The sequence below is a fragment of the Helicoverpa armigera genome, chromosome 22 (genome assembly GCF_030705265.1).
Source record: "Helicoverpa armigera isolate CAAS_96S chromosome 22, ASM3070526v1, whole genome shotgun sequence".
Lineage (NCBI taxonomy): Eukaryota > Metazoa > Arthropoda > Insecta > Lepidoptera > Noctuidae > Helicoverpa > Helicoverpa armigera.
Window position 1 is genome coordinate 6,296,524 of NC_087141.1, and position 24,425 is coordinate 6,320,948.

The 24,425-nt window shown below is 36.6% G+C and overlaps 1 protein-coding gene and 1 long non-coding RNA gene across 2 annotated transcripts; both read right to left on the reverse strand.

Annotated features, from left to right (window-relative positions):
- Window positions 1-141: 141 nt before the first annotated feature.
- LOC110375636 (serine protease gd) lies at window positions 142-22,927 on the reverse strand. Its single transcript, XM_021333827.3, has 9 exons — window positions 22,577-22,927; window positions 8,825-8,987; window positions 6,724-6,924; window positions 5,780-6,083; window positions 5,230-5,438; window positions 2,864-3,025; window positions 2,348-2,463; window positions 1,399-1,546; window positions 142-1,012 (listed from the first exon to the last, which is right to left on the reverse strand). Exons 1-9 carry the CDS (start codon window positions 22,781-22,783, stop codon window positions 795-797), a joined length of 1,728 nt encoding a protein of 575 aa, XP_021189502.3. The 5' UTR covers window positions 22,784-22,927; the 3' UTR covers window positions 142-794.
- On the reverse strand, window positions 16,304-16,708 carry LOC135118396 (uncharacterized). Its single transcript, XR_010277558.1, has 2 exons — window positions 16,634-16,708; window positions 16,304-16,451 (listed from the first exon to the last, which is right to left on the reverse strand). It is a non-coding gene; the product is annotated as an uncharacterized LOC135118396 (long non-coding RNA).
- Window positions 22,928-24,425: the final 1,498 nt, after the last annotated feature.

Consider the following 24,425-nt stretch of genomic DNA (forward strand, 5'->3'; position numbering starts at 1 on the left):
ATTGATAGTCGTGGATTCGTTCAGAAGTTCAATATTTTGGGTCTGTTTCCTAGGCCAACTGTGAAACAAACGATAGGTAATATTGCGATGCAGACTTGCCTGCCCGAAACGAGTCTAGTAAACAAATAAAAAAAAACACTGTTGCATAATTTATTTATTGGCGAGTCAGACATAGCAATAATTTATTGTCTAAACTTAATCTACGTACCTATAATTATATTTTGTTAAATATGGCTGTTGTGAAATAGGTAGATTAGCTTTGAACAATAATTAAGCTTATTTGCCCATCTTTTCGCTGCTTCATACGGCACCTCGCATTTTAATACAAATTGGTGGAATTGGTAAAAAAAGTGAGACAACCAACTGTACCTAGAGTGGCAAGATTTGAATTAGAAATAAAGTAATTTTAATAATACACATGTTTTATTGTCATTCTTATTATAACTTTCTTACAAAACTAAGTATTTATTGTCATAAGCAACTGTGGACTTAAATGTATACTTAATGTATAATTAATTTATTTTACACCTAACTGAGCAGATATAGCACATTTTGAGCTGACCAATGTTTAATCTACTATTACAAAACAAAAGAGAAGCGTTTAACTAAATGTCCCAGCAATGAAAATTACAAATCGTCTCCAAAACTGTTATATTATAGTCAAATCTGGACTTAAGGATTTCTTCATACATTAGATTCGGAGCTGAAAGCAGACGTAAGTTCAGCAAGGACAAATCTTGTTTCAATTCACTATAGTACCAGTCTTAAAGAAAAATAAAACAATACTATATTTATTAATCAAAATGCTTTTCGGCTAATATCTTTTTGATCCACGACAAGTATTGGGCCGTGTCAGTGAAAACGATGTACTCGTTGAGGTTACAAGTGTTGTCGCCGTTGGCTGCTCGAAGGGACACTGAGACTATGCCCCGGAGCCTCCACTTGCCTCCGTCTAGTAGATATAGGCCTCCGCCGGAGTCTCCTATGCAGGGGCCTGAGCCGTTTCTGTCTCCTGTGAACAAATGCAAATGGTTATCGGTTTGAATGTGCCTATGCCTAATTTTAAAATACCTAAGTATTTAAGTTTAAAATACCCGCCGCAGGACGCAGTATTTCGACATTTTGTGTTTTAAAAGGAGTGGAATTTCTCCAAATTGCGGTATTGTAGAAGCACATTGTCTGGTGTCGTACCATATAAAATAAACCCAGAATATATAAAATAAACCCAGAATATTGCATGTAAGACTTAATATTTTGATGTCGGTGGTATGGCATTAAGGCAACTGAGAAACTCCCAAAATAACAAAGTAATCATTGTTACACTTGCACTTGCAAAACATTGTCGATCTTAAATATACCTTAGCTGCGTCTACATAAGAGCTATTCCTGAATACATACCAGCACAGAGCGTTGTGTCGTAGGTGATCTTGTGGAAGTCGGGCTTGCTGGCGCGGCAGTCCTTGGTGCTGACGATGGGGATGCGCACCATGTGCGGCTCGCCTTGCTTGCCCACGCCGCCCACTCCTTGGTCACCCCAACCGGCCACCTGGGAGTACAAACCATTGTTATATTCGTCTGAAAGAATTTCCCTCAAGGTTTGATCAGTTCTAATTTTTGGCTAATCCTTATTGAAGACAATTAAGCAATTAAGTACCTATTCTAAAATCACGGGCATCGTTCTTTATATGGCCAAAAGGCAAAGTTTAAATATTGGAATTTGCAATGCGAAAGGAAGGGAGTTCCTGAAGGTATTCCGCAAGCCTAGCAACAGTGATTGAACCAGATCTCAAAACACTACGATGTATGGATAGATGGCCGAAGAGCGCTGACAAATACCTTCAGGAACATGCTAGGCTTTAGTCATAAGAGTCTGAGGCGTAATTTGATGATTTCCCATTAAAAAAAAATTGGTTGCCTGTAAAGTCGGTATACGGGCGAAAGTTTTACGTGACAACGACTTTGAGTGGTAAAATAATTTTAATGTGAATATTAATTCGTATAGTAGGAAGAAGGATGGAATAATAGTAACAATTTAAAACATTTATTTACCGGTGTGTATGCCTATCTCTCTCACTCTCTCTCTCTCTCTCGCTCTGTCTCTCTCGCTCTTAGGCGGGCTAACTGTGCTCGAGTGGAAGAGACGCGTGCCTTTCACTTTTTATGTCTGTCTCTCTCGCTCTTAGGCGGGCTAACCATGCCCGAGTGGAAGGGACGCGTGCCTCTCACTCACTCTCATTGTGAGCGCATAACGTGAGCGGAGCGTAACGCAGTTTCTTGAAGTGTCACCCGGCAAACCAATTTATAAGACGTTGTCACGTCAAAAGGTCTATTGGTTACTGTTACTCACAATTCCAGTAGCTCCAACAACACGTGACTGATCAGTGTCGTCTCCCCACAGACAAGCTGGTCGGATGTACGTATTGAACGTCACACGCTTGTTCATCGTGGCGATGAGGATGTCATCTGAAATTACAATTAATATAGTTCAACACCTTGTTGCACCGTTTATCTATCACGATAACCAATAGCGATATGGTGCAAGGCATTGTAAGCCCGTGTCTCGTCAAAAAATATAGAAAGATCCTAATGAATCTTCAAGCGAAAGTCCCGCTTGGCTTTTCATTAAATTTACCTTTAAAACAGTATGAGGGTTTTGCAGAGTGAGGTGTTAAACTTTGATTTAACATATGAGCAGCTAAAGTCTTGTTCGGGTTCAGGGCTAATACCTCTCTAATAATATGAAGAGGCTCATTCAATGAGGCATTATAAAGAATTCACGATTCACAGACACGATTGACAGAGGATCATCCAACGAGTGAACTCGACGTGTTCAAATCTATAACTCCTCTCAAACCATACTCACTTTGAAGTGTAGCAGGATTAAACGCATCATGTATAGCTGCAGTCATGAGTGTCCTAGTGACCGTGATGTCATCGCTCCAGTCGTTCAGGTTGTGTACTCCAACCTTGACTACTATGTCCTTCATGTGGGTGGACTCGCCACGACGCTGCATGCAGTGGGCAGCTGTGGAGACAAGAGAACTTTTAAATTGAGAACAGAAGATACCTGGCCATGCATATTTTTCAGGATATGATATGTAAAGAAAGAAAAAAAACCGGCCAAGTGCGAGTCGGACTCGTTCACGAAGGGTTCCGTACCAGAACAAAAATTAGCAAAAAAAAAAACAAAATATTTATTTTATTCTAGTTTTCAGTATTTGTTGTTATAGCGGCAACAGAAATACATCATCTGTGAAAATTTCAGCTCTCTAACTATCACGGTTAATGAGATACAGCCTGGTGACAGACGGACGGACGGACGGACAGAGGAGCGAAAACAATAGGGTCCCGTTTTACCCTTTGGGTACGGAACCCTAAAAATGACAGTCGATCTGGTCTCATGTACATACATATGTGCCGTGCTTCCATTGAAGACGTTACCAAACATTATCAATTATGATCGGATACTGCTCCAATCAGAGCCGGTCAAGCAATAATTTTCACATTTTCATGACCTTTGCAAGGTTGCTCTTCAGTCTATTTGATGATTCAAGGATTGTGATAGATATGAGTTATATTTTACTCATATTAAAAGATTGTTTGGTTAGCGTAGGAAAATGTTGTGTGGTATGGTTTAATTTTTTTTGGGATATTATAAATTGCATATCAAATAAATAATCGCCTATCAATAAATACTCATCATTTATATTCTTTTTTACATCAAATAACTTACTTCACTACAAATAAACTAAATGTTTAACAAAACTCAAACTGCAGATAATTCGAAATTATACATCAATATGACATTACTTTTTTTATTATAATGCAATACAGTTAAATTTATTCTTGTACAAAAATACTACATACATAGCATTAATACTGACTGCACAGCAAATTTTCCATATTTCATAGCAAAATAACTATCCCAGTCGCATATTAACCAGTAAGTACAACAAAACCTGTTCATCATATTTGTCTTAATTTTCAAGAAGCCATGCTCGGCAAATTTAATGATTATTATAACAAAAAAATCCTGTCACATTGCATTATTTCTAAAAACAGAAAAAATTAACTGAAAAAGGTTCGCGGCTTCGCGCGCTATTTCGTCACTGGAGTGCAGAGTGGCGCGAGCGAGTAAGATAGAGTTCAATTAAAAAACATTGTATTAAAAATTGAAGCTAGTAACGAAAACGAATCGCTGCAAAACCGACTTCACGTAGTCTTGTTTGCCCTACCCCTAGAGTGCAATTCAAAACCGCGTAGGCGCGGAGGGGCGAGGCGGCCTGCGAGCTGAGGAGCAGGTAGTTGTAACGCTCGCCAACGCGGTTGAGGCTGGCCGGCTCTGCCGGCCAGTAAGCCGAAGCTGCGGTGGTGAGCGTGAAAATCATCTGCGACGATAAGCTCGCATGGGACCGCCGGAGCCACGAAGCGCCGGAACCGTGACAGAAGCCATGCTTGCTGCATGTTGCATGCTTACTTCCATGTTGCATGCCTGCTTACATGCTGCATGCCTGCTTGCATGCTTCAGGTTTGTTTGCATGCTTCTTACAGGAAAATAAAAATTCCAAAACTATGCCAAAAGATGATTCTGACTATAAACATTCTGAAATATGTTATTATAGTAGTAGCCTTTAAATGACTACTTATATGAAATGTATGCCAAAAGGAAATACTGACAATGACTGACAATGCACCTGCCCCATTTTTTTAAGAACTATATGTGCAAGCATATCATCGGACTTGCGATCCGACTCAAGTACGTGGCGCCACCTGCAGAAGCTAAAAATGTGCCTATTGGGCAAAAAAGGATTCAATAAATTACAATTTTGTATTTAATTTTATATTTTTTTGCTGATCTCATTATGCCGTAATTAATAAATAATAAGATGACTTTGACTAATAAAAAGCTGTTTTATTCAGAAAAACTGCTGTAAATAATATCAAAATAGAAGCTATATTTAAAAGAAAAAGAGTTAACATGTATAATGTGCATTAAGATTATTAGCTGTGCATTGATGAAAAAGCTTTTGCTTAAGGAAAAATCGCTGTACGCTGCGAAAATAAATTGTAGTGTGTTTAGTGATATTTTGAGTTGAATATTTTGCTGTGCAATCAGTAATTTTGATGGGAATTCGGAATCTTATTGCATCGAAAAGGGATATTTTTTGATTTGCGTTTAAATACTACCCATTTTTTTTTTGCAATGTTAAAAGATCAGTAAGGACGTACCAGTTAGAACATGGCGATCAGACACAAGAGTTCCACCGCAAATGAATCTTAGAGTGGCTGCTTCACTCTTGTAGATAGCCACGAGCCACGGGATATCACCCCTTGGGTATGACTGTCCGTTGTAGATCAGAGGCACTCTCTCGTTACCACCAGCCACTTCGCCGCAGCCATCAATTCTGGTTTGACCATTTGAGAAACGTTGGTCTGGGCTGAAATTATTAAACATGTATTTATAATTAACCTGATGCTTTAAGGGTAACGTTTTCAGTTTTAATAGTACCGGCCCATTATAGAATCGTTTGTTACAAAGAAGAATGTCCTACATTCGCCATTGGGACCATTGGGACCTGGAGGTCCCAGGGCAACCGAACTGACTTATTTTTTTCACTGTACAGTGTACACTCAGTCAAGATAGGCTAGCAAGAAGTTTCCTACTTGATAGGACTTAAAAGGATCCCTGTTATTTTTGCCTGGGGAGCTTGCTCAATACAACACCTCACCTGCTTTCTAGAGCAGAAAAACAAAAACACATCAGATTCTCATCTCTTACCTGGTTGCCGTAGGCCTAGCCGTTGGAGACACGCGATCAGGACTATAGAAGTTATTATTATTGAACTCAGTAGGCCTTGTTGCCGGAGGCTCATAAGTCGGCCTCTTCGTCATTTGCTCGAACACAGGAGTATTAGGTCTGTAGGTGACTGGTCTTCGCGTCGTCACTTGGAATGGCACACTCTGCTCATATTGGTCGTAGACTGGTCTGTTGGACTGGAATACTTGTTGGGTGGGTGGCTGGTACTGCTGGGTTGATTGAGAAAAGGGACTGGAGTTGTTTACCACGTAATACGGGGAGTTTCCTGGAAAGAGATTGTGGTGATTATTGTAGGAACGGATAAGAAGAAGTGACGCACGATAAAAACACCTAAGGCTGAGCGTATTGCTGGTTTAAAATTATTTGTCTTCTTGATATTATAACATGTCCCTTTGAAAATACTGCACCGAATTAGTTTTGTTATGATTTAAACAAAAGCTGTAAATTTTGTGGAAAAATTGACAAAAAAGGCTGCTCAGTTTTTGTTATTGACCTAGCGATGACTCACGTTTTGATCAGTGTGGTTCGAGAACCCAATTTATTATTGCAGTTTTTTTTTTAAGCCATCCTTACCTACCTACTAATATGCTCTAACACCTGCACTATAAATGAGATATAATATATCGTCACTAGAACACGTGTGTGATGAAATGTCGAGCTTCCAAAATAAGTTTTTTTGCTCTCGATTAACATCAATAACTTCCCTATACTTTTAGCTACAATTGGCACTGCTAATATTGAGAATAATATTAATCCGACTATCGGTCATGACGGCTGTTCTCATCTCACAAGCATTTGCACAGACACAGGTGTAGGTACTCCCTATTCCTTCGTTCCCAATTCTCATAGCCCGATGGGACGGAATTGAGCTATAGAGCTAAATATGTATTTTTCCTATATCTTACCAGTAGTCCAAGTAGGATCAATATTATTGAAAGTATAGATATGAGCAGTGGCATCGTCATCATCTATCACATGGTCTGGGGGCCTCTGTGGTCTGTGCTGTGGCTGATGCTGGAAGTTGTTGTAGACTGGCCCATTGCCTTGCAGGAATGACGTGTGTTGAAGACTTAGGGTCGTGACGTACTGGTTCGGTCTGGGTATATCTGGAAAGTTCAGGGTTTTTGGATTAAGCTCTAGAGTCTATTAAACGTTGACGATCCCTGTACTATCCTATAATAATTAGCTTTGCACATGGAAGAAAGATAAAGTCTTCGTTTCGTCCCTCTTGGGGCCATTATTGGTCTTCCCTAGGTACAAATATGGTGGAGATGTTTTTGTTAGGATGGCTGACAAAAATGCTCCTAACATTGGCGCACATGTTGGAGCCAACATTTGGCTAACTGTGTTTACAAAATGTGGTAAAACCGATGAGATAAAGGTAGGACTTGCATACGTAACTGATTACCCACAACTCAAGGAAAAAGTCGGCGAAATTGTCACAGAACCGTTTGACGTCATATTTAATACAACCAGTTTCCGTTAGGGCGGTAGGGAATCGGGACCAAAACTGACGTTGGTTCCCTAATACGTATTTTAAAATATCAATGCGTAATCAAATAAGAATCTTGGCTAGGGCTGCCATCTCGAATTTCGCCAAACCCGGACAAACATTAAAAAAACCCGGACATTAGGCGTAAATCGCATTTTTCCCCGAACGAGTACGATTTTTTTAAACAAAATAATACCTACCTAATTTGTAATCCATTTATTTTTAACATATACTTAAATTCAATGAGGTGCTTGCTTACATGAAGAGTGTCCGGGTTTTCCCCGGACACTTCTTGAAACCCCGCCCGGACGGCCCCCGGACGGCCCCCGGACGGCCTCCAAACGAGGACAAATCCGGGGAAACCCGGACGGATGGCAGCCCTAATCTTGGCGTAAAAGGACGTCATGAATGCTGTGTTCGTCTTTTCGTTTGCCTGTTTTATATTACAGTTTGCAGGGCGACCGTTAACGTGTTAGTCATGGGTCTCTACTGAACTCTGCACGATCTGTTAAAAGTAAGTTTGGTAAAAAACAAAGTAACGTTGAAAACGTAAAAACGAGACTGGGAAAACCAAATGTTTAACCACAACGGTTTCACGATTGAAGGTTTTCACGGTAAAATACCTTCAATCGTCATTAGGTATTATTTATTTTCTTAGGTGGCTCCCAGCGGTTATCTTGCGTCTTGGCAACGTAATAGGGTATTACATGCATTTTTGAAATATATCTTAAATAAATTCTTTAGTCTTAATATATCTCTAAAAAATTAAAAATAATTTTTTTCTCACGTTATGTACGAATATAAATTAATTGTTTTATCATAATTTCAAATTTCGCGCGTATTTCGCGAAAACGCGGCACACAACGGACGCCATGATTGTTTTTTGGTCATGACGTCATTACGTTAGTAAAAAACTACAGCTGTCAGTAATACATATTTTGATATGTATTGAAAATTTTAACTGACACTTTTGTTTACTACCGTAATCACGTCATTAGCATGGCGGCGACATTTCGTAGTGTTCAAAGACAGATAAAAAAACCTAAAAACTTTAAACTGCAATAAAAAATATATTTATGTACCTTACGAAGTGAAACTAACATTTCCCGATTGCTTTTCCTCTAAACAATCATTGTAATAGGTACACTTTTAATTTTTTTCTCATCTAGACTAAAATACCCTATTGTCTCCAGATAGTTACCGCGGCCCTGGTACAAAAGGCCTACGACGGAACACGACGGTTTTTAGTCAGTAAGCGTCTGATACTCCCTCACCGCTGCTAACCCACAACGGGAGGGGTCATTTGATGATAGAAAGCCTTCCTCTATAATCGAGCCATCTAACACTGAAACAATTTTTCAACTCGGAGCAGTCGGTACTGAGATTAGCTAATTCAAACAAAAACAAGCTTTTCAGCTGTACGATATAAGTGCCTATTGTTGTAAAAGTGTGATCTTATGTAGGTAAATAAAAAATGACCTTATGTTAATAAAAATAAATAATTAGATAATCACCTCCAGGCCCATAGCATACAACATCCCCGTTCACAGTGAGTGCAGTCAGCTTCGGCAGTGGAGAAGTCACGGGGAAATGCACCATGTAGCTCACAGCCTGACCCTGGTTGTACTTCTGCAGGAGGTGGGTGCTGTCCAGCGCTTCTAAACGGCCTACGTAATTCTGGAAAGAGAAATAAGAATATGTTACCTATTTTTTAGAAAATGTTATTAATTTACACAATTATATATCCTATTTACACATATTACTAGCTTCTGCCCGCGGCTTCGCCCTCGTAGAGTTCGGTTATATCGCGTTTATAAGAAAATTATTCAAAAGTCCGGGATAAAAACTATCCTATGTTCTTTCTCAAGGTCAACTCAATTTTTGTACAAAGTTTTATTAAAATCTGTTCATTGGTTTAGACATGAAAGCGTAACAGACAGACAGACAGAGTTACTTTCGCATTTATAATATTAGTAGTAGGGATGTTTTTAAGTAGTTTTAAAAGAGCAGTCAGCTTTAGTGAGAGCCTGGGCAGACGAATGCAGGGACTGCAGAATTATTCGACCAAGGGTCTGGGATTCAAAGGACTCCAGGCTTCAGAAAGAACTAAGGTAGTTTTTGGTCAGTACAGATGTCTTAAAAAAAAGTTAGGTCAATTTTTGACACTACAAGAACACTTAGAAAACAAATAAACTTAAAAAGTACAATCATAAGTATTACATACTTATTTATTTATGTTATAATTCTAAGTATGTATTTATTTTATGTAGGTACCTGAATCACAAGCTTAAGGATAATTGATATTGTTCTTATTTATGCAGTTATTGAGTTATCTAATACCTACTTAGGTGTGTTTTGTTAACATAGGTACCTATGTCGATTTAGTAAGTAGTATATATGTTTTATATGAAATACGTAGGTAATTTTTAAAATTAATTTATATAGAGATATTTAAATAACACTAGTTTCCGCCCGCGGTTTCACCCGCGTCCCGAAAAAAACTCTTTATGTCCTTCTCCCGGGTCAATCCTAAACGGTTTAGCCATTCTCGAATTTTAAGTAAGTACCTAAAGGTATAGTGTCACTAACTTTTTTTTAAGTATAAAAAATCTTTTTTTTATACTTATAATATAAATTATAGAATACACGTAAAAACGTATTCAAAGGTGAGCGATTATATTGATCCCAATTCCAAATTCGATTTATTCATTAAGTAATATCTCCATTAATTAATCCTACTAATATTATAAACGCGAAAGTTTGTATGTATGGATGTATGGATGTTTGTTACTCTTTCACGCAAAAACTACTGAATGGATTTTAATGAAACTTTACAATAATATAGCTTATACATCAGAATAACACATAGGCTAGGTACAATTTTTTAACATATTGTTCGAAATACTAAACCTGCGCAGACGAAGTCGCGGGCACCAGCTAGTATCATAATATTTTCAAGGAAACAAGAAGTTGACTATTATAAACTTAGAAATATTAAACTTCGAATTAGCTACGTATTAACGTTAAAGTTAGTTTCATTATTATAAAGCAAATGCAAAAAAAAACTCAAAGATCCTGAGGGAATTCCCTACTTTTTTCATGTGTTCAGTAGGTACCTATCGAGTTACGTCTACAAAAATCTACCTTTTATTTATTCTCTTTTTATGCCATTTTTATAACGGGTCGGTGCAATACATCTTCGTCTTTGATACGTTCCTATCTATCTAACGTATCTCGCAAATTTTGCACCCATATCATATTTCACACTATCTTAATTTAACTTGTCGTCCATCTACAAAAATGTATCTTATTCGTATAAGGACATACTCATTTCATATGACAGTGATTATATAGTTGTTAGCAAGGATCTGAAGATGGATTGTCCTGCGCTGCGGGATTGTTCGAAAGAGTTACCGTGGCCCTGGAACAAAAGGCCTACGACGGAACACGACGGTTTTTAGTCAGTAAAAGTCTGACACTCCCTCTCCGCTGCTAACCCACGGTGGGAGGGTCCATTTGATGATTTTTGACGTCGTTAAAAAAAAGCCCACTTAGATCCTACGGGATGGATGCATGGGTGAAACTGCTGGTGGAAGCTACCTACTTGTTTTATATTTCTCAAGTCTTACTCTTAAAGTACAAAACGAAGGTATTCTGAATATTTTGCTAACAATAAATGTTAATTATCAGCGGCATTTTATCTGCAAAAGCTCTAAATTACATGCTGTTCGCGCTTTTACTACCACAGACAAGATTTATCTATGAAGGTACGCCGATAGGGCTACCTTCTACCGCATAAGTGTTTTATTTTTAATTTGTTCAGTGAAATCTATAGTCTGTTCGAAATTCAACTTAAGAATACACAAGAAACCTCCTCCTTTTTTTTGAAGTCGGTTAATAATGTCATTGCTTCTTTATCCAACCAGTGTAAATGTAATGTAATGAGTTCGTTTTAAAAACCATTTACCTATAATTTGCACTCCACTCAATAAAATAAAATAAGTTTGTGTTTTTTTCCCAGAAAGCGGTAAACCCCAATTTTTTATTTTTGTCATCTTTTTATTGTAGATCATTTAGTTATGATTTCGATATCAGGCAGTATTTTATAGTTCCAAAAATGTGAGTTTTACCTCTTCAGCGGCATTTTAGCTTATATTTTAGGAAATATAAGTTGTAACTGTATTTTTTATTATTATCACGGATTTGGCATCCGCAATTTCCGTCCTAATAAATTATCGGATATACGGTTAATATAATGTCGGCAATAAAAAATATTAGGGTCCGATTTTTTTGTTAAATTCTTTGCAGCCAGACCACTGGGTTACCATGTTATAAAAAGGCATTATTAATGGCCATAAATTGCAAAGCTCTTTGCTTGAGTTGAACAAATGAACACCATTTGAATGGAAGTTAGAATAAATAAAAAAAGGTTCATTTGTATTTTTCTTTTATTGATTTGTTAAGATTAAAGATAAATAGGTACTCCTTGCAGTAGCGACCGTAACCTAAGTACCAACCTCCTTTGTATTCCAAGGTACGAGAGGATCCATAGAGGATCCGTTACAACCACAAAAAAATATGTTATTTATCCTTGACAGCCCTGCAAGTTCAAGTTGATTTCAAGTTCCCATAAAAGGTAACTCCCAGTAACTACATAACTTATGTTCCCATCAACCGTCTACAATTAATCTTCGAAGTTTACCGGTGATGCAAACAGGTTGTATTTACTTACTTATATTGCAGTTTGCGGTACACTAAGAAAGCAATGAGGAAAATTGTGCAGTTAATGTTTGAAAGCTTGAGAAAAGTACCTACATTGATATACGAGTTGTTTGAAGGAAGGTTTCTTAGGAATTACTTACTTGCTTACTTAGTATTGGCTTCTTTGCAATTGTAAGGTTTTACAATTTAGTAGTGTTTGAAAACTCTTTCGATTGTAAAAGGTTTTGAGAACTGACAACTGACAACAGACGGAACGCGGGTTTCTTTAAAAAAAAGAAAAGAAGGGGAATAAAAAACGGGACTTAGCTGGTGGGAGTTTGAGTTAGCGCATTTTTGAGTTAGCGATATTAATGGTGGTAATTTTGTGTTTGAGTTTGATGATAATACGGATTTGTGAAACTAGAAAATAAATGCTAATTATAAACTGTAATAGTAAACTTTTATTTCTTTACATAGATATTTACAATACATATTCACAATAAAAATCACAAACTATCCTAGTAAAACAAACAACTAAAAAGCGTCAAATAGTAAACTGGTTTTTCTCCAACGAGTATCCTTCTACTAGAGACACTTTCCACCACTTCCAACCAACAAAGAAACGAAATTATGCCATTATTTTTCTTAGTAGGTATTTGCCGTTCCCGTTGTTTCATGCGAGTCCCGTAGGGCGAAATTTTAATTTTGCTTATTTTCTTTTAAAAAAAGTGTCCATGGAGTTTTTTGCCCATTCTTTTCCATGAGCCCGACTCTTTGGAACCGTGCGACTAGCTTAACGTTTCGAAAGAGTTTTTATCAGGCCTATTTAAAATAAAAAAAAAAACTGACTTTAAACCATTTTGTTGCACCTGAATATATAACAAAATAGTTTGTCCTTGCTAAATGGACTTACCTACTAACAACCAAGTATTTTTTCTAATTGAAAAATTACGTAGTTCTTGAGAAAAACAAAAAAACAAACTGTTTAGCTTGGCAGTGGCAATAATTATGAATTACCTTCTTGGCTAGGAATTCGAGTTGCGGTCTGCGTACCTAAGAAGATAGGTACCAGGAAAAGATGATTTAAGAGGAGGTGTCATTTCTCAAAATCGTGCCATCGAGCATTGACCTATCAATGACTAATAGGTACACAACAAAAGTCATCACATCAATAATGAGGTAAACTCCGAAGCCGGCTTGGCAAAGAGCAGTCAGCAGTGCAAAGAAAAACTAGGTTCTATACAGCAAACTCTAGACAAGTTTCCCTTAGTGCCGAAATCTGCCGGCAATGCGGGATAGTTCGAAAGAGTTACCGCGGCCCTGGTACACAAATGTAGGCACTAGGAAACGGTATCTTACTATTGAAGCAAGTATGCGAGATAACATGTTTTTCTCAATAAATCTTGTAGCCAACGAAATAAATTAAATACGTCTTCATCTGATGACCTTTTGCGTACTAGCTATTCCGGTAATATACCTCGAAAGACCTTGATATATATCAATGTGTCATCTTTTGGCACCAAAAAGTATTTATGTAGATAGATAGAGTTACGTTATGATGTTTTTGGATTTTCCTAAACAGTTAATGTAGGTAGGTCAGTGATTAATAAAGAGCTTTTCCGATCTTGTGACATAAACTGTTGTTATGTAGGTCAGTTACCTTTCTTCACAAGATTTTTTAGGGTAACTGATGTTTTTCCTTACTCCGTCTCTCCTTTTCGCGTTTGGCTAGTAGCCTCGGCGCATCAGTAACGGCTCAGCCGTTTTAGGCGATTATCACACGGTATCGCGCACCGCTACGGAGGGCGGTGGCGCTCGAACAAAAGAGCACCGCTCGAACGCGCGGTCAGGCGGTGTAGTTGCCGTGTGAGGCATCAACGGATTTAATACAGCGACATAAGATCCGCTTTTCACCGCCTACCGCGGCGGTGCGCGGTGCCGTGTGTTAATCGCCTTAAAGTTATTAACTGTTTTGTTATTTAAGTTTTTTTTGCTTCGCTAGTACAAATAAGGATAACCTACCTAAATGTTAAATGCTACTTTAAGTAAATCATATTACCAACTACACTAGTTTATGCGAAAGTGTTATGCAATCACGACTCTTTGAGTAAGTCTAAACCACATTTTAGACTTAGGTACCTAGCTATATAAGATGACATTGTACCGTGTTTTGGCAAAGTTCCAGTTAAGTTAGGGCTAAGTGTTCCCTTACTTGACTGTAAACTCGTGTTGGGCGACAAAATACTTAACGCATTATGTATATGTGACCGGTCATCCTTTATCATACGTCAAATAATGTGTATCTTGCATGTGGGAGTGATTTTAATGATCATATTGTCTTCAAAATAAATGGCCTGTCCTGGAGGTATCCGCTAAAAAGAAAAAGCATTTTGGGACATAAAACTTCATAATAATAAAATCCTTTGAATCAATGTGGTTCCAAAAACCACGAGTAGTGTACCTATATTATGTATTTTTTTAATATCCTGTAAAATTTACCACTGAAAATATTGCCCAAAATTCTCCTCTGAAAATGATGCCCCAAGCCCCCAACCCCAATTCGTCTAGCTACCATAATAAGTAATTCGGATTTCTCAACTATTTCACTCTTGTGGTATTTTTGGGCTGTATCTAGACACACGGCAGTGTGTCCGCCAAGTTCGAGCAAAAAAAGCGACACACCGGCCGTGGGTTATATTACACGAACCATTTCGGGCCAAATTCGACCCCCCTATAACTCAAAATCTATTTTATTTACGCATATCAAATTTCAAGTATCTGTTGAGACCCCTTCACTTATCTAAAATACAAAATTTCATTAATATACCTATTGTAGGTCTTGAGATATTGACGTCAGAAAATCGCTATTTTTACTATACACTCACTGACTGACTCACTCATCAAAAACCTAGACCACTTCCAATGGTCGTATTGACTTGAAATTTGGCATGGAGGTAGGTCTTTATGTCAAAGTAAAGGAAAAAATCTGAAAATGGCCAAGTGTGAGACGGTTTCAAAATAATGAAGGTATTTATACCCCTAAGGAACTAGAACGAACTAAATTTATCTATATTTATATAATATATCTTCGAATGGTCGTACCGATCTGAAATTTGTTACAAAGGTTTGTATTTAGTCAAAGTAAAGTAAAAATCTGCAAAACGGCCAAGTGTGAGTCACTTTCGAAAATAACGAATGTGTAACTTTGATCCACGAACATAATATATGATAACATGTCTGTCAGTCAGTTGGTAAATCTAGGCCATTTAGTTAATCTAGTTTATTTCTTTGTAAGAAGCATAGTGCATATTCAAAACTTAATAATAAGAAAAAAATAAAATAAACAACCTTACAAAAATAAATGAAATCCCACCCAAAACAAAAATGTGAAAGACTGCCAAGTTCGATGAAATGGGAATACTTCGCCTATAAAAGAAGTGAGATCTGAATAAGTACCAAGTTCCATACACATACCTTAGTTAAAAATAGTTACTTTTTAATGATGTTACTTGGCAAGTTTTAATAGAAAATTAAATACTTGATTCATTGCGTTTACTAGGTTTATAACAAGGTGTGTGAAAACTTGCCAAGTAACATCATTAAAAAGTAACTATTTTTAACTGAGGTATGTGTATGGAACTTGGTACTTATTCAGATCTCACTTCTTTTATAGGCGAAGTATTCCCATTTCATCGAACTTGGCAGTCTTTCACATTTTTGTTTTGGGTGGGTTACTTATTTAATATTTTTGTGCAAATTACCTTAGGGATTTATGTTTACGTAACTACTGCTTATTCACTTATTCGTATCCGTACCTATTAAATAGGTAACAATTTGACTTAGGTACTAACTATTCTCGGTTACCTAGACTTTTGAAGGGCAAATGAACAATATGTCAGAATCTGTTACATACCTAGGTACTATATAATTTTTCATACAATGGCGGAAAACCGCATTATGCTGTCAAAGATTGTAAAGTTAGTTATTTATAGGCAGTGGCGGCCCTAGGGGTGTGCGAACTGTGCCATCGCACAGGGCCTCGCGCTTGGGGGGGCCTCGCGCTACAACCCACACTAATATATAATGATATAATTAAAAAATACATATATATCTGGTCCAAGAAAAAAATATTTTTCTTTATTTATTTCTTATTCATTCTGCGTTTACTTTTTGAGTTCTCAATTTAACAAAAAAATTGGAACACCAACGTAACAAAAACAACTGGCTCTCGATCCAGTCACGGATTCTTTTTATTTGTGCTTAATTCCGAGTTTAATTTGAGAGTCCTTAAACAAACAATTTAAAAAAATTCGCGCTCGCTACGCTCGCGGCTGTTCACTTGTCAGTACAGTTCATTCTAACATGATTAGAGTACTTTTATGTCCCAAAACTCAAAAATTTTCGCGCTCGCTACGCTCGCGGCTGTTCGCTTGTCAGTACCTTTCACTCTAACATGATTAGGGTACTTTTATGTCCCAAAACTCAAAAATTTTCGCGCTCGCTACGCTCGCGGCTGTTCGCTTGTCAGTACCTTTCATTCTAACATGATTAGGGTACTTTTATGTCCCAAAACTCAAAAATTTTAGCGCTCGCAACGCTCGCGGCTGTTCGCTTGTCAGTACCGTTCATTCTAACATGATTAGAGTACTTTTATGTCCCAAAACTCAAAAATTTTCGCGCTCGCTGCGCTCGCGACTTCACCTTGCACCATTCTTTAATATAGGTACAAGTTTAGGTGCTTTAGTGACCCAAAGCTTAAAAATTTTTGCGCTCGCTACGCTCGCGGGTGCTTTATTTTCCACTTCTTTTATTTTTTTCATCCTTTTTTAGCCGAACCTAGAAGGTAGCGCCGCTTGTAAGTCCTTTTATTAACAAGAAAATATCTCCTAGCTAGCTCACAACAGACTTTTCACGTAGGACAAAGGGCCTCGCATAGACCTGCCGCACGTAGCCTCGCAATGGCTAGGGCCGCCGCTGTTTATAGGTACTTACAAGTTAAAAGGGTAAAAAGTAACTTTTAAAACTTTCTTTCAAAAAAACAGTATTACAGGTAACAGGAAGGATACAGGCAAAGGATAAGGTACGACATACCCGATGTATTAAGTTAGGTACTTACGTATTGTATTTTGTCACTGCTATCAATTAACTTATTTTAAAAAGTTTCAAAAGATCTTTTCTCTCACTCTTCTTTCCTTTGACAGTAATAAACTGAGTCTGACTCCCCAATTATTAAATGATCATTAATTTGTGACCTTCAAAAAAGATAACTGTGACAATTTGACACCTTTTCCTTTTTAGAAAAATTAATGACAACTGCTCGGCAGAATTTTGAATGTTCATTAAAAATCCTTCTAAAGAGATACGATTAGTTTTTTGAAAAACATTCGTAGGTACAGTAAGCTGCACATTAGTGGTAACTGTCATGCACCTTAACTCGACAGTAATAAGTACGATTTTCCTATAAAACTATTACCACTGACCTGAAGGTGACTGTACCTGCCAGCATCGAATAGAAAACGAAATAAAATATTATGAAAAATTATTTCCTTTCCTCGAATAACTTACCTGTTAATCATCAGTAAGGTATGAGGATACCTATAGTAAAAGTACCAAATAATTTGTAAAAATGTTAAGCTAATATCGGCTGCCTGAAGAAAGCGTTATCTTTGTCGACTTTTTAAGTAGGTATATCTATACCAACTTTGTTCGGCAGGGGAAAGTAGTACGAGTTGATGCCTCAAGGTATGTATAAGCTTAATTTAAATTATTTGGAAATTGTAGAGTGCAAATGAGAGCCTTTATAGCAAGCTTAGTATTGAAATATTTCGACGCCGACTGAGAATCTAAAAGAGGCGGAGTTTTTAAACCGATGCACATGCAGACAAGGCATTTAAAATGAACACAAATCCAAGGGCCTACCCATCTTCCATGGCAACGACGTCATACCATCTGGCCTCTTTCCATCGTCACGTACCAGTCTATTAGGCTCTAACACGGCTGGTGCGGTGGAAAGAGCTCGACGGATAATGTCGTTAATGCTGGCATGCCGTGCAATACGACCAGCACTTCGGCAGCACGACAGACCATGGTGCCCGAGGCTGTCGACGGCTTCACCGCAATGGCAGCGATGCGGAGCAACACAGGGAGCGCCTAATCGAAGGCATGTAGCGATCCGGTTTTCACAAGAAATCTATATTCACATACCTACCTATATTACTGATAATCGTCTATTCTTATTGATAAATACATATTTATTTCAAGCCTCATGCAACTCGGTAAGTGTTACATAGGTACTTCACACATCGTTGAGCAAACGTGGGTCATACTCATTATTTACAATTATTATGTGTATGAAACATACCTATGTTCAAGTTATGAATACGGCAAATAAAATCGACAACTGCACTTCCATGATATTTATAGCATTTTTTTTTTGACAGGAAATCATCAAATGACTTCTCTCGCTATGGGTGCAGCGTGAGGGAGTGTCGGACTCTTACTGAGTGAAACCCAACATGTTCCTTCTTAAGCCCTTTATGTACCAGGGCCGCGGTAACTCTGTCGAACAATCCCGCAGAATTGATTTCCTACCTTCGTCAAAGAATGAATATTTGAAATTATTTATTTATTTATTATATCACTGTAAAGTTAGTTTATTTATTAAATAGCCTTGTTATTACTTTTTGGCAACGTCATTGATATTTTCAAAATTCGAATGACTTGCATTTAGCCTTTTCCTTAAGGCGAGGAAGTGGTCAACAATAATTCCATAACCGGCACGCGCATCTAAGGCGCCAGAAGGGGTCGGAGCGTCTGAGCGGGGCGAGGATAACAATACGCGCGCTAGCTTATAACTAAAAGTCGTAAGCGACAAAATGGTTTTGTAATTTTATTATTTAGAAATGATAATTTGATAAAAATTCCTTCTACAATTTTAAAGAGTATGTATATACTCAACTACTAAAAAAGTTAAGAGGCTTAAATCGGTCCCGTATGCCCATAATATGTGAATCTCTTTTTAAAAAGAGGTATGTTTGATATATTTTTCTCTGTTATAAAAGTTACCTAATCATGTTTCTACAACAAACAAAATAAGGTTTATATCGTGAACTTTCAGATAACCAAGTTGTATTTTGATCCGTTTTGTATTTACTGAGAAAAATTGAAATCCTTGGGGCCAAAAATTCCAATTCGTCCTCTTAAATCTTTTCCCGATTGAGGCAAAGCCGGTGCGGGGTTCCGTTTCATAAGTAAAATAACTTTTTGCAGTTATTAAGTCGCCACTTAAATAATTATATTATCGTTTATTAAACCAATCTTTGTTTAGGTTCAAACAAAAGAGTGCCTAAAACAGTTTGTTTTAATTTCGATACATCGTTATGTTTTTTTAATCCGCACTTCTTGAATTTGGAATACGTAAAAACGCACCGCCATTTTTTTGTTTTTTTTTTTTTTCATACGGTCTCGTCTGGTGACCACAATAACGTGGTAAGTATTTGCAACAACGTATGAAAAAAGTCAGTTACAAGGAAAACATTTATTCGGATAAGTACTATAGGAACCGTTTTTTGTTAGATTTATATTCGTGATACTCAGTTTTTTACTGTTATTCGGGATATACCGATTAATTATCTAATGACAGTAGCTGGAAATATTTGTTTTTATTTCAAACAAAAACAAAACATTTTTATGTAACCTGTACTTCTATGCTTTGAATTGAATTAAGCTAGTCAAATATCAGTCAATATAGTCAATAGTCTTGGTGGCAAAGCGAAGAGGAAGCTACTAAGTAAATTTCCTTAATTCAAAAGTTTTCATTAATGTCCTAACTTCAAGGATCCTTTCACATACGGGTTCTTAAGATTGCCTTAACACTGTAGGTATTATAACGAATAATAGTAGTGGTATAGATACTATTAATCGTTAGAGTTAGAGTTGGTAGATTCTCAAATCTAAGAAGGACCCACCATTAAAAAATGTATGTGCAACGATGATGATAATGCGTTGCAATATAAGTTTAGCGAAAAACCATAAAATTAAACCCTTATTGTTTGTCTTTTTCTCGATTTGTATTACGAATCGGTTATTCATACTTCGTTACAAAAAGTTTTTCACAAAAAAAAGTAATTTTCGACAGCGTGTTAAGTCCCGTCAAATTCATCAAAAGCCTTTTACCGCTTATTTGCATTTGCGGAGTCTTATCGAATGAAAAATGATGTTTTACAAGCCCAACTTACATGAGATACCTCGGAACTTAGAATTCAAGTATAAGTAATAAAACATGTCTGATACAAGCATTGTCTTTGAGGGATTTATCTTCGAAAGCATAAATCTTTTGGAAGAATAATCAGGACTTAGGCATCAGAGTTACTTAAATGAAATCACACACACTTAAATAAGAACAAGTAGGTATCTGCTTAAATAAATAAAATAACTTTTTTTTAACGACGTCAAAAATCATCAAATGACCCTTTCTGCTGTGGGTTAGCAGCGGTGAGGGAGTGTCAGACTCTTACTGACTAAAAACCGTCGTGTTCCGTCGTAGGCCTTCTATGTACCAGGGCCGCGGTAACTCTTTCGAACAATGCCTTATTCATGAGGACTTATCAGGAGATTACAATTTTACTTAATGACAAATAATCCAAGTGTTTCTTATATTTCTTCTCTTCCATAGCTTTCTACGGCGCGGCGGTTTGTGATGCGTCTTGTGTAACCTACTCCGCGTACCCAGATTAATAGACCTTTTTGTTTTTGAGATTAGTTTTTTCCACAATTAAATAATTTTAAGCTTTATAATATTAGTTTGGATACTGATTTTCAAAGACGTTCAAGTAAACTGTTTGTTTGTTTAAATTTAAATTAAATAGAGATAGGTATAGGTAATCCAAAATCAAACACATTTTGATAAGAGTTCGAAACGAGTTTAAGATCTCGTGAGCAACATATTTTCTGCTTAAACGATTCGAAACAAGATTTTCTACGTTAATTAATTTATGTTTTCGTTCATTGACCATGAAAGGTCGATAGACACAAAAATAATTTTGAAGAACCAGTAACTAGCTTCTGCTTAAGCTATTTTTTTTCAAAGTTTCGTATTTCTAGCATTTTTCTCTGAAAGCATGTATTTATCTGAATTTCTATTGACTTTGCTACTAAATATTTAGCGCTCTTATAAATACCTAGCATTAGTAATGATTTTTAATTCATGTTTATAGTAATGTGTTGTGTTGATAAGTAGTAGGTATCCTGAGATAAAAAATATTCCTAAGCTCAGACATACATAAATCCGCATTATTAGCTAAGTAACAAGCACTTGCGAAAAAAATAGTCTTATTTCACATATTTATGAAGTTGCGGTTTACACAAAACTTTGTTATCACATACAAAATATCGTAGGTACTTATACTTATAATGAGCTCATGTACCAGGAAACTATTAACGCATCATCTTCTCCCAAGCCAGATGCAGCTGAGTACTAGTGTTTTACAAGGAACGACTGCCTACCTGGGCCCCGATTCTTCTAAGTTAATAATGTCAAAATCGAATAGAAATCGAATCGCAATATGATCGTAATAGCAGTTTTAACCATATCGGGCATTCTGCTACTAATAAAAAACCAATCGTATTCGATTGACATTTGATTGGTGTGCGATTGGTCTGCTATTTTGATGATTTTGGTCTATACGGTAGTTTGCTGTACAATCATTTTGCAATCGTAAATCATTTGCAGACAAAATGATTCATTATTGAATGACAGAAAAGGATAAAAACGTTTATTTCAAAGAAAAAATAGCGGAATGCCACATACGCTTCAATCGTAATCGAGTCGGGATTGGATCTCAGTCGAATCGAGTCGAACGTGAATCGAATGGCGCTTAAGTAAAATTAGGAGAATCGGGGCCCTGACCTCCTCAACTCAGTTACCCGGGCAACCCATGCCCCTTGGTAAGACTGGTGTCAGACTCACTGGCTTCTGACTATCCGTAATAGGAACGGTATAAAACATTAATATATAATCACTAAGTATGTATTCGGAATTTCTCGGATTTCGTAGCTCTCTCGTAGTAGCTTAATACAGTTACAATAGACTCGTAGCTATTCGTAGCACTCACTGGTCTACGCAATAACGTGGTAAGTAGAAAAAATATTTTTCTGTTTTTTTTTTTATATATATAATTTAGTTACCATTATAGAGTAACGTAATTAAATATTTAATTTCAATAATTTACCGTTGAAATGTTCGTTGAACTTAATTAGGAAAACAAACACGCACCTATTAGGAACCTAATTAATTCCTGGAATGTATGTGTCAAAAACACGTTGATCTTGTTTCCGCGCCTGACAACCTTTTTCGTAAAGTGTATCATTTGATTTTATTTTTATTTTGTAGTGTTCACAGCGGTGCCGATATTTGAAAAAAAAAAGAAAACCATCGACTAAGGTCGAGCATTTAAGATTATAATAATATGGAAACCTATTTTCTGTATTGAAAAAGGTTCCAGTCTAGTAATTGGTACGAAGTAGGTAAGCTACATACTAAAAAAGGTGAAATTCAAAATACTCACACTAAATAATTGAGCAGCAACAGTAAAATTAATTCTAACTACTAAATTAGCCACAGGCTCCACTGGCCTTAAAACAATTTTCCCGTACACTTGGTACCCATCACTTTCATAGTCAAAAATGCCAGGGCAAGGCGAACTCGAGTACTGGCCACACACAAATTCTAAACTTAAAACTAGAACACACAAGCACACGGAGTTTACATCCATTTTTTCAAAATTCGAATTAATGTTCGCATTTTGCGCTTCGAATTTTAAATCCTTCGCGACGTCGGTCCATGCGTCCGATTGGTCGAGGACTGGCTTTATTATCAAGATGGATGGCCGAACAGAACATTTCGCATTGTGGTCCGTCGACTTTTGAACTTTTTATTTTATTGTGGTTTAAAGAGGACAATTTGTACTTGGAACACGATCCGTGTTTCGCGTAGAAGGGTGAAAGTGCCAAGTTTTATGATGGTATTCTGCAGATCAGCATTCGCGTCATTTCAAGACTTCCAAAGACAATGCGGTGTAGAAATTAAAATATGTAGGGAAACCTTTTTTTTTGTTCGAAATTAATATTTATTCAAAAGCAGGATTTGTCTTTTTCGTTTTTTTCCCATTTTACCATCAACTCTATTTGTGGTAATTTCGCGATTTTTTTAAAACCCCAACTTCTGTCAACTCCAATCACTTTGAACAGTGAATATATTCAAAATCCCACTAGAAATATAAATACAAAACACAAGATTATAAAATCTATACATTTATTTACTCAATAACTTGTTTTTAAGTAAAACATTTGTACCCGACAAGGTCGCTTTTGTCACAACGTAACATAGTCATTCAAGATTTTAAGCTTGACTCATTCTTAGTATTAATAAGGCCGAACTTCACCGAAAACTTAAACGGCAGATTTCAGATTTCTTAAAACAACTACGAATTTTTACGCCAACTTCCAAAGTAGATACCAAACTCAAAATAATTTATTTGCTAAAAATCATTATCTCCCGAGCTTTTTCCCAACTATGTTAGGGTCGGCTAACGTCTAACCAGGTTTATTTGTTAAAAATGTAGATATTATTATGTTACAAAACAGTTACATTTTTAAACAGTTGTTTTAAGAAAAACGGATGTTTAAGTTCTCAGTGAACGTGGACCTAAGAACATCTGATTATACTGAGTATGAGACACGTGCTTTGCATACAAAAATCTTGTAAACTACTGCATAGTATAGTAAAACTAAGTACCTATACGTGTACCTATTTTACTTATAAAGCTAGGTACTTGGTAGGTGCGGTGGGTACCGCAAAATAGTAGGTAGGTACCTAAGTAGTTATAAATTGTGCCCTTTGAACATAAATGAAAGAATATAAATATACGGTTTCAGCAGGTGATTCTGTTCATGGTTACAAACAACTTCCCCAAAGAAACTATTTTTTTATTCTGATCACAATATAAAAACAAACTCAAAGTTCAAGTCTTGAAAAATGATTCATTCTATGGCAGCAGATTTTCATGCATAAAAAAATATTAAAGCCTGTAATTATCTGAAATCGAGGTTTTGACCAATTGATGGTACTGGAAACTCCACTACAAATTCATAAATGAATAAAAATAGTATTATTATGCCTTTGCGGGAAAATCTAGTTACGTCAATAATTCAGGTTCATCGCCTCACGTTTATTTCGTAACTTATTTTGTTAATATTGTATAATCTTTAATATTCAAAATAGGAAAACAACTCGAAATTAAAACACGTTTCGGAAATACCCGTTTTAGGCGCAGATGTTGTTTAAAAAATGATGGATAGGTATATTTATATTTTTTACGTGGTTAACTATAGGTTAGTATGACACATTAAAATATA